This window comes from Megachile rotundata, chromosome 9 (genome assembly GCF_050947335.1).
Source record: "Megachile rotundata isolate GNS110a chromosome 9, iyMegRotu1, whole genome shotgun sequence".
Taxonomy (NCBI): Eukaryota; Metazoa; Arthropoda; class Insecta; order Hymenoptera; family Megachilidae; genus Megachile; species Megachile rotundata.
The window spans coordinates 16,553,438-16,563,440 of NC_134991.1; the positions used below are offsets into that span (position 1 = coordinate 16,553,438).

General features: G+C 51.9%; 3 protein-coding genes across 3 annotated transcripts; all 3 read right to left on the reverse strand.

Annotated features, from left to right (window-relative positions):
• Positions 1-739: 739 nt before the first annotated feature.
• LOC105663930 (uncharacterized) lies at positions 740-2,002 on the reverse strand. Its single transcript, XM_012296150.2, has 2 exons — positions 1,868-2,002; positions 740-1,806 (listed from the first exon to the last, which is right to left on the reverse strand). The coding sequence occupies exons 1-2, from the start codon at positions 1,985-1,987 to the stop codon at positions 955-957; spliced, it is 972 nt and encodes a 323-aa protein (XP_012151540.2). The 5' UTR covers positions 1,988-2,002; the 3' UTR covers positions 740-954.
• Positions 2,003-2,463: 461 nt separating this feature from the next.
• On the reverse strand, positions 2,464-6,602 carry LOC105663929 (uncharacterized). Its single transcript, XM_012296148.2, has 8 exons — positions 6,255-6,602; positions 4,888-5,439; positions 3,988-4,823; positions 3,750-3,920; positions 3,439-3,679; positions 3,242-3,368; positions 2,981-3,162; positions 2,464-2,920 (listed from the first exon to the last, which is right to left on the reverse strand). The coding sequence occupies exons 2-8, from the start codon at positions 5,410-5,412 to the stop codon at positions 2,678-2,680; spliced, it is 2,325 nt and encodes a 774-aa protein (XP_012151538.2). The 5' UTR covers positions 5,413-5,439; positions 6,255-6,602; the 3' UTR covers positions 2,464-2,677.
• A 242-nt stretch (positions 6,603-6,844) lies between these two features.
• LOC100875357 (putative fatty acyl-CoA reductase CG5065) lies at positions 6,845-9,579 on the reverse strand. Its single transcript, XM_003707916.3, has 10 exons — positions 9,439-9,579; positions 9,140-9,367; positions 8,820-9,068; positions 8,598-8,743; positions 8,417-8,526; positions 8,157-8,349; positions 7,840-8,088; positions 7,571-7,750; positions 7,411-7,491; positions 6,845-7,036 (listed from the first exon to the last, which is right to left on the reverse strand). The coding sequence occupies exons 1-10, from the start codon at positions 9,442-9,444 to the stop codon at positions 6,901-6,903; spliced, it is 1,578 nt and encodes a 525-aa protein (XP_003707964.2). The 5' UTR covers positions 9,445-9,579; the 3' UTR covers positions 6,845-6,900.
• Between the last annotated feature and the right edge of the window lie 424 nt (positions 9,580-10,003).

Sequence of the window (10,003 nt, forward strand, 5' to 3'; positions counted from 1 at the left end):
TCTCTGCTCGACCTCGATCGAGGTATTTCGGGTTCGCGAACCTTCCGAAAAAACCGTGGACGCTTTACGAGGGTGAACGACTACGAAGCCACCCCGAATTCTCGTAATTGGGGAAAAGCGGGGAAACGCGTGGTAACGCGGAGTTACCCAACATTAGCCGAAAATATCCATGTCGCGGGAGTAAGAATAGTTGAGGACGACATAAATATTTTTGGAGTTACTGACCCGTCAAAACTGCCGGCACTTTGAGCGGAGCGCGCAAAGTCTCCTCCGCACGGCGCAACGATTCTATCGGGTACGTCGCGATCGCCATTTTTCTCTCGTTCGATTCGAATCGTGCAGCCACTCGGAAAAGCCGTTCGCGAGCTTCGCGTACGCCGATACGCGTTCGCGTTACGATAACGAGACGCTTCCGAAGTTTTCTCGAAATTTAATTTTGTACGCCCGCGAAACGCGCGCGGAACCTCGCGATACCCGTATCGCCATCTAACGGCGAGGTTCTCTCATTGTCCGCGTTTCGTTCTCTCTCCAGACGATCGCGCTACTTTCCCCGGATTTCTCCTTCCTATCGACCGAGTCGACGATTTCGATTCCCCGCGATCGAAATCACGCGCGCTCGTTACGGTTGCTCGTGCATTCCTGCTAATCACTGAGCGGATAATGCTTTCGATGTAATTGAATGAAGGAAAAAGAATATCGCATATAACGGCAAGGGTAGAAGGTAAGAAAGATACCAGACAACGTTTGTAACGAGTATTTATTACGTTTGATCGTCGACGATGCGGTGTTCGACTTTACAAATCGAATGGCTCGATCGTATAAAAGGTAAGGCTTACAAATTCGGGAAGGAAGAGATACGCGGTTAAAACTAAGAGAACGACAACGCGTAAAGTAGGATCGGAGAACAATGTTCAAAGTGTTTCCTCGTTACTTTAGCTTTCTGTTCGGAAATCACTAACGACAGAAAGTACGCGTCGAGAGGAGAAGAAGAATCGACGAAAGGAAACGGGAAATGGAGACGATGCAGGAGGCGGCGCTTTTCGCGCACTTGCAGTTTCCAGCGATGCACACGGTGTTGTTGCGAATACGAACACCTTCCGAGCTTCCTTTGTTCCCAGTGTAAACGATCTCGGTCGGCAGTCGATTGTTCGCGCTCTCGATTCGGCTCGACGAGAGTCTCATCGAGCTTTTGCCGTCGGCGCAGGTGCCGTTGATCTCGATGCCGCTCGTCGCGACGAGGTTCGCGCTCGCGTTCGAGAACACGCAATCTTCCAGGAAAACGAAATCGCCTTCGATCAACACGTAACCGGGTTTTCCCAGGCGGAACGCCGACCGAACGATCTCGACTGTCGAGAAGTGCGCGAAATTCAAGGAACCCGCTACGTTTCGAAACTCGGTGTTCTCTATGCGCAAGTTCCCGCCCTTCTGCGAGAGATTCAGCTCGTCGACGTGGCCGATCGTCACGTTTATCATCGAAAGGTTACCGATCGCCAGGTCGGTGAATCGTTCCTCGAACTTGTCGATACTCGTGTCCTCGATCCGAAGGGTCTCTATGCTGTTCAGGTTCACAAAGGTGTCGCGAGAGATCAACGGTACTCGCCGAATCTTGGACAACTTCACTCGCTTCATTTTCTTCGAAGTCAAAAACAACTCGAATATCAATCGCTCGCTGATATTCTGCACGACGATCTCAGCGATTCGGTTAGCCTCGGTCAAACTGGAGAAGTAAAGATTCGCGAAGCTGCAACACTCGATTCGCAGGCTGGTCACGTTTTCGTAGTTGTAGCCCTCCGGCAAGAAAAACTCCTGAAACAGAGAAACGTTTGCACCGCGTTCCACTGCGCCCGATCATATACGCGACATTTACCTCGTTTCCGATGCATCGACACTCGATCGTCGTCTCCTCGTGAATTTGACATTGTTCGCTGATGTCATTCGCGGCCGTCGCCAGAACCGCCCAACTAATCACTCCGAGTATCGCGTTCATTTCCTTCCGCTTCCCTCTTGCTTCCCGTGCAGATGTAAGCGCGCGCGCGCGCGCCTGCGACACGCTGTCCGCTCTCGTTCCCTCGTTCGGCTCCTCTTTCTTTTCTTCTCCTTACCGGCGAACGCTGGACGATGCGCCGGCCGCGAAACGTGAACGACGAAAGTCCGAGCGAGCGGGCTCGGTCAACGCGCATCGTAACCGCGAGGGAAAATGGTTACGGCGTCGCTGCGGAGAAGCAGTACCGAACGAAGATCGGTCGATCGTCGGGATTAAGATGGACACTTGTTTCGTGCCGCTTTTATTTTGAGTGACGGCCGTGTCGTTCCATTGACTAAACTTGAACGCTCGCGCTATCGCGTCCCGCCGCGCCGTCGAGCGTGTCCGTCCCTCGTTACGCGCCAATTCTACGCCGGAAGGGCACGCCGTGATTTCACCGGAACCACCGGATATCGTTGGGAAAGGAATGACCACCAAACTTTATCGTGTTTCTTTTCTTTACTTCGCTTCTCGCGCGAACGTTCCGAGTCGCATCGCGATACCACGAACAGTTTCTACTTCTTTCGCGATGCATCGATCGCATCGTTCGTCACTCGATCACCTGCGTTTTCCTCGTTCGCGAACGTTTACAGGTACAAACACACAAAACGCGAAAAACATTTGATCTTCTCTTCCCCGGGATTTCCTAGGCAATTACGGCATAGCATAAAAGATCTTCGCGATAGCTTCTCTTCTGTTCGACGGGGCTAGGTCCAATGGAACTTCTCCTCGGATATTGGGTAGGTTCGTGTTGCCTCCGGCGCGAATCAACAGCCAGCAGATCTCCGTTTGTCGCGATAACGGGACGTTCGATGCAGCTGCTGCCGCGTGCAGCGGCGTATCGTGATCGTAGTTGATCGCGTTCACCGATTCGGAGCCACGCGCCTCCAATAATACCTGTTGAACGTGCAGGGCTTAAAGAATCACGAAAAAGGCTGAAGGTAGATGAGATCGTACCTTCACGAGAGCTGGATCGCACGTTCGGGACACTGCGACGTGCAACGACGTGTCTCCGCTTCTCGTTTCCTTCGTTCTAGGATCAGCGCCGTACTTTAGCAGCAGCTTCACGCTGGCCAACGACCAAGTGCCACCATAGACCGGGTTGTGCGACTCGACAGCGACGTGCAGAGCCGTTTTTCCTGCGAACGCGAGAGTCTTCCGATTAATTACCCCTCGAATAATCGTGTGATCCTTAAATCGTTACGCGTTCAGCTTTACCATCGTAATTGCGTTTCGACAGATCGAACACGGCGTGTCCTTGGCTCGTTTTCAGAGACAATAACTCGGCCAGCACCTCCGCGTGCGAATCTCCTTGTGCCGCGACCGCGTGTATCAACGTGTCACCCTGTGGTAAAGATCGCGTAAAGAAGATGCATCGTCTCTCGTCAAAACGGAGAGAAACTGTTGAAGCTTACGGAAATACGATACAGCCGTTGAGCAATGTCGATGTTCTTCTGCAGCATCACCGCAGCCAGGTATCCGGTGACGTAAGGGAACTGCGGAAAATTCAACGCGGCCAAGTAAAGAGCGTCCTCGCCGCGACGGTTGGTTATCGCGATGGCTCCTTTCATAGTGTTCAGTCGTTCGACCAGCGGTACGAGGTACGCCTTCTTTCGGAGGAATTCGTCCAGATTGCCAACCAGACACATCAATGCTCTGTCGAGGGGAGACAAACTCGTATTAATCGAATTATCGCGGAACGCGATTCGACGATCAAGATCCTTACGTGTCCCCGTCGCAGTCTTGTCGAGCGAGTTCCTCGACCTTCCACTTCAATAGGTCGATCATGGCGTTCTTCACTTCCGTAGCATCCAGTTGTTCCTTGAGTTTGTCGCTAGCCGGAATCATCGGCATGTTCAAGGACGACCAAGGTGACGCGTTTTGCTCGGACTTGTTCCTGCAAATGGACAACGATCAGTTTTCTCGGCGAATCGCGTACGACGATCGCACGTTGCGAAACTCACCGGTTTTGTTGAGGTCGCGACTCGAACGACGCAAGCACCTTGGGTATTCGCGAGTCGTCGATCGCGCCTGTCGATTCCACCGTTTTTTCGAGCTCCTTCGAGTTAGGGCGGTCGGTGTGGATCGTGTTCGGAGACGGCGAAAAGTTCGGGAGCGAATCGAGCACGGGGACAAGATCCGAGTAGGATATCTCCGACAGGCAAGAAGAGAAATCGGCGACGATGGGATTAGAGCGTTTCACTTCGGCGAACGACGGCAGGTGCGTTAATTCGCCGGTCTGACCGTAGCCTCCGGTGACGGTGGTGGAATTGGATCCTCGCGTTTCCTCCGTTCGGACACCGGTCTCTTCTTCTAAACCGTTCACGAGCTCTTTGAGTATCGCGCTTATCGCGCTGCTCTTCACGGACTCGAGTTCCTGTTCCTTCCAAAAGGAACAATCGTCCAAGTCTTGTTCTTCGATCCGTCGTGTTTCGATTCGCGGACCGACCAGCGCCTGGTAGCTTTTCGGACTGGCAGCATCGCCGAACGACTGATTCGAGGAACAAGACGAAGAGCTGTAGGAGTAGCAGGACGATTGTGGCTCTCTGTACATGGACGGAACGATCCTAGAATTCGGGGCCGGAGGGAGCGTGTCGCTCGAACTATCGGAGACCGTGCGAGCGGCCGGGGCGTGAGATTCGGTGAGATACGAGGACTCGTGATTTTCCCAAAAACTGCGAGCGTCGTCGTTCTCCTTGGCCGCGGCGGGTTGAGCCGCTTGAAAGACACCGCGTAACACGTCTTCCAATAACCGGTTGCCCGCAGAATCGTCCACGTTGGTGTCGGATAGCGAAATAGACTGAAACCATCGAAAAAATTCGATTACTTCGGTACTTGAAATCGACGGAACCGGCTTTGCTTACCTCGTTTTCCTGCGACGCGAGGCGATTTCGATTCAGCTCGTTCGTGCTCAATAGATCTTCGTCCCTCAGTATTTCCTCTACGCTTTTATCGTAATCGAGGAGTACGCTTTCGTGCAAATCGAAAAAAAAGCGCCGTTCGGAGTTCACGTGATATGGTCGAGCACGAGTCGGAGGAGAATATTGTTTCATCGGTCCACGTTCGACGAGATCGTCGCTTTCGTCGCTGTTCTCGTCGTCTTCGTCGCTTCCGTCGCTATCGTCCTTTTCTTCCTTTTCCTCTTCCGTTTCCTTCTCGTCTCCTTCGTCGCGTTTATCGTGATCGATCGGGCGATCGATTGCTGGATCAGGCCGCGCGGCATCTTCGTCGTCGGCCGTAACTCGGAGACGGCGGATTTTTTCGATCGCGTCCTCGATGGAGTTCATCGCGGTGCTCTGACTTCGAAGAGCCGACGTTACGCACGCGTTGGTCATCTTCGGCGAATCTTCTTTCTTTTCGCAGCTTCCGCGAAACAATCCGTACCGCATTTCTTTATCGTCGAGTCGTTTCGTCGCCTACGAGCGAATTACATACGATAGACTTAACCGCTTTCGAATAACCTCGTACTTGGTAAAATTCGAGTCTGTTCGCTGGAATGGAGACGACGCGAAGGTCGGCGTTGCGCCAACAGGAACGACGCGAACGAAATATCGTGAAGTAGGAGAAACATATGGCGGAGCAGAGGAATTTTTCTGGCGTTCTATCGAACAGCCTACGAAAAGAATAAGCGTCGCTGCATTATCGCGCGCTGCGGCGTATCGAGTCAATCGGAGTCGACTTCGTCCGTCAAAAGGAAGATACTTTTACGAAAACAAAACAAGATTACGCCTACGCGAGAGGACGCACTCGGCTATTTCATACAGCAATTATTCACGCGTCCTTTATTAGTTCTGTCTGCGACCTCGTGTACATCGTTAATCGCGCCGATCCGTTTGACGAACGCGGCGCGGCAGCTGTTCCGATCCCACGAAATTCACGCGCTTTCGCGGGTAAATGCGATTTAATTCGTCCGAGATCTCCGTATTTACGAACGGAGCACCACCGCACCGTTCCGATTCGACTGGCCACTTCTTTTCGATCCGAATCGATTCTGGATCCCACTACTTCCACTTGGAATTTACGCTGGTTCAACGGAGAAGGTGGGGCGATAGATCTCCGCGCGCGATACCGTCACGACGCATAAATACATATCGTTAAGACGTTCTTGTTTTTTCCTAGTCCCCGTCCCTCTCTTTTTGTCGCTCCCTCCTTTCGCTTATCGCGTGCTGGCACGATGTCGCGAGACACACATTTTCAATGATCGATACGAGAAAGAAACGAGCGTTCTTACCAAATACTGGTGCGCTTCTTCTAAGTAGCAGTCTCCTCAGGAATCTTCTGACGAACGCGCTCCTCTCGCGAACACGATCTTCCTTCGTACAACCTTTCTACACTAACGACGATAACGCGCAAAACCGGTTGCTGGATGACCCGCCGACCGATTAAAATATCTGCCTTAACTCCGCGATAGTGGACACGCATGCGCAACTATCCACAACGATGCGTTTACGCTCATTCGCAATCGTCACTATACGAAGCGGCACAAAACGAGGCGAATGCAACTTTTTAACGAGCATTTTACCGTTCCCCTGTTTCGATCGTTTTTCGCGTTGCCTCGTTCGGTTTCGAGCGACGCGTTGCGTTTCGCTCGTTTAGGCGTTCTAGCGCATTGTCGCGTATTTTCTTCGACGAAATACGCACGAAAAGAAAGAGGAATGCAGGAACGGCGGTGGTGGGAACGACGAAGCTCGGCGAAGAGAAGGGATTGACTCGATGCGTATGACGAAGGCTCGCGCGCACCGACACGCGACTCGCGAGTATCGACGGTCGATCGCACGAGCGGAGAGGAAAAAGAGGCGGGAGAAAACAAAAATCGTCGTATACTTTTTACTTTTCCTTTTTTTATTTGCCGCAGTTAGTCGATCGGTGGACTCCCTTCACTCCTCGAGGAACGATCCGTCCGCGATACGACCAAGCGATTCGAGGAGATATGACGTGACTCCGAGTTTCATGAGGATCCACGTTATCGATACGACCAAAACGACGTTGAATATCCTGTCGATCCACTTCATTCTGTAACGCGAAAACGGACGTTTAACCTACGGAATCGTCCGTCGCGTTCTTTCTAAAATCGAGCGAAAGTGGAGCCGAAGTGCCGGTAAAATTAGCACGGTATGCGTCTAAAAATAGCGAGGAAGAAGGAGAAACGTGGAAACTCGCGGTGTCCGAGCGGGATTTCCAGTTATCGAACGTCACGATTCTGTCGGTAGGCGCGTAACAGCTCGACGCGACGCAAGTCGATAAGGGCGCGGAAATAATCGCGTGCCAAAACAACGGAAAAATTCGCTAAAAAATATAGTTGGCAGCGGGAGAAGCGGAGAGGGAGACGCGCGATCGATCAAACTTCGCGCTGAATATCGCAGGGTGGACGGAGAAGAGCGTGTTACCTCTCGTAATGTTGTTTGGCCTCTCGTATTCGAGTCATATCCTCGTGCAGGAGGTAACGCTTCGCCCCGATCAAACAGTTCCTGATCGCAGAAAACATGGAAAATAGAGAAAGTCGAGAATCGATAAGCGCGGTTAATCGAACCGGCTGATCGCACTCACTCGAAGAAATCGTTCACGTTGAAGTAACGGAAGTCGTAGCCAAAGATCTCTCGTTCCGCCGGTGGTACATCCGTCGTCAGTATGTCGAGCATTTTGGAATTGTGGAAAGTCCATTCGTTGTGGAGAAAGTGGCTCAGTTGGATCACGCTCGAGTAGATTTTCCTTTGAATCTTGAGCAACCTGCGAGGTGGAGGCAACGCGGTATCAGAGAAGAGGGTCGAAAGAAAAGGGGAGAAGGGACGGAGAAAATTTCGTTGGTTTTCGCTCACATCGGTCGACCACCCGACAACTTGATCGCTCCGTCGATGATCAAAGCCGGTAGCACATGAATCAACAAGGTCAGAACGTAATGGAGGAAACGATTGGACGTTAGGAACGTCCGAGGGTACCAGATTATTCCCTCAAGCGGAATCTTCTCGTTCGTTCGCAAACCCATCGTGACCAACTCTCTGATAACGATGCGGCGGACCTCGTGGGAGGTGCAGTTGTACACGTGAACGCTCGGATCTCTGGTCACTCTGAAAGCATTCGAAAGACAGTGTTTTCGTGACCGTCTCCCGCCTGTTTCGATTTTTCCAGTTCGTACGTTTGCGATCCTCGTTTCCACGCGCATGTTAGCATAGCTTTGATAGCCACGTCGACCGGAAGAAAATCGCTGGCCACCTTTGGATCGACTCGCGTGACTCGCAGTATTCCTTTTCCACCGCCGATCAGCATGCCCACCGGTCCGTTGAAGTTGTCCAACCAGCCACGCATCGGGTCGTGAACCGTGGATACCACTGCGACAAACGATCGATAATTTTATCCCGACCTCCTGCAATCGCTTGAAATCGTCATTCGGTTTACCTATCGATGGTCGGAAAATCACGCAGGGCAAATCTTTCGAGTAATCGCTGATCACTTGTTCCGCCAGCCGTTTGCTAAACGTGTAAGTGTTCGGCATCGAGCCTACGTATCTGCGACGAGAAAAATCGAGTCGTTTCGAGTACCGAATCGAAGCAAATTTCGACCACGAGAGTACACTCACTTGGGAGAGAAAACTCGTATAGTCTGTTCGTCCAGTGTCTCCACCATGCGGATAGCGTCCCGCCAATTGGTAAGCGGCGGATACACGATCTCGTCGACCACCGGTTTGTCGGCCTGCGCGAACGCCGAACTAACGTGCACCAGTGCCTCGACGGAAAAGAAATACAACGGTGAAACGCGGTGATCGGTAAGAGAGAAAATAACGAAGCGATGCCTCGCTTACCACCAGATTCTTGGTGCTGCCCGCGAGTATGCAAACGTCCCTGGTCGACCGGGTATTGGAAAATATGTCTTTCTTGAGGTTTTCGTGGAATCGAACGTTCGCAGCCACGTGGAAGATGATGGAAACTCGGTCGGTGATCACTTTTCGCTCGATCGTCGGCAAACCCAATCCCTCGGTAGCGACGTCGCCGAGAACGGGAATCAGTTTCTCGAAACTGGACGGATTCTCCTCTCGTAGTTTGTCGAAGAGCTGCGAACAAACGTAGCGTCGAAGCGAAACGGTTACCGTCGCGATACTACTCGGTAAACTGGCAGGCTCACGGGCAATCGAAGCATCTCCATTAATCTCTGGTCGATCGAGAGTCCGTTTTTTGGCCGCATCAGCAGAAATATCTCGCGGACTTCGGGACAGGATCTGAGTAATTTTTCGATCAAGACTTTGCCCAAAAAGCCGGTAGCGCCGGTAACGAAGATGCTTCTACCCGCGTAGAACGCGGCGATCGAATGCTTCCCGAGGTCCTTCGATTTTCCCTCATTATCCTTGAGTGCCTGCAACAAAATTATTCAGCTGAAAACGTTCGCGATAGACCGATTATCCGACTCGAACACAGCGAACTTACGGACATGGCGCGTTTTATCTTTTCTCGATCGATTTTCTACTCGTTCTCCGTTGATTTTCTTTCGTTGCTTCGTCGGAACTAGCAGCGGGCCAACTATCGATACAGAGAAGGTAGCCGATCACCGACGCGCCACCGGAAATGATACCATAATTGACCTTCTGATTACGTTATTCCGGTTCAAAGAGCACAACCCGTTGCATAATGCATTCGCCCGCATTGTTAGTTGGCCCCGTTACTAAGAATAAAACGTTTCTTTTCTCGTTTCCCGCTTCTCACCGCGTTCTGTTCGATTATTCATCGTTTCGACGCACGTACACACGCGAGGATATCGTTACGGCGCTATGGAAGCGGGGAAGCGTACGAGCTCCAGCGAGCAGGGTCATTAGGTTAAAGGCGAATTTCCAGAAGCGAATTTTTCCGAGTTCACTAACTCTTCCCCCCGATCGCGGAAAGCCTACTACGAACGCGCGCGTACGCTTTCGCGAATTTCTTTGTTTCGCGAAACACCAAACGTCTCGGCGCTTCGAGGAAAAGGAATTCGATCGCGAAACGATGAGTTTATCCA

What these genes read in the sequence shown, in the direction of transcription:
- LOC105663930 (XM_012296150.2), bottom strand. Translation starts at nt 1,987, where the DNA reads ATGAACGCGATACTCGGAGTGATTAGTTGGGCGGTTCTGGCGACGGCC. An exon ending in GTCGATGCATCGGAAACGAG is followed by an intron (nt 1,807 to 1,867) that starts GTAAATGTCGCG and finishes TCTCTGTTTCAG; the next exon opens with GAGTTTTTCTTGCCGGAGGG.
- LOC105663929 (XM_012296148.2), bottom strand. Translation starts at nt 5,412, where the DNA reads ATGCGGTACGGATTGTTTCGCGGAAGCTGCGAAAAGAAAGAAGATTCG. An exon ending in TCGCGACCTCAACAAAACCG is followed by an intron (nt 3,921 to 3,987) that starts GTGAGTTTCGCA and finishes GTCCATTTGCAG; the next exon opens with GAACAAGTCCGAGCAAAACG. An exon ending in CAAGACTGCGACGGGGACAC is followed by an intron (nt 3,680 to 3,749) that starts GTAAGGATCTTG and finishes TCCCCTCGACAG; the next exon opens with AGCATTGATGTGTCTGGTTG.
- LOC100875357 (XM_003707916.3), bottom strand. An exon ending in GCAGCACCAAGAATCTGGTG is followed by an intron (nt 8,744 to 8,819) that starts GTAAGCGAGGCA and finishes TTTTCCGTCGAG; the next exon opens with GCACTGGTGCACGTTAGTTC. An exon ending in ATACGAGTTTTCTCTCCCAA is followed by an intron (nt 8,527 to 8,597) that starts GTGAGTGTACTC and finishes TTCTCGTCGCAG; the next exon opens with ATACGTAGGCTCGATGCCGA.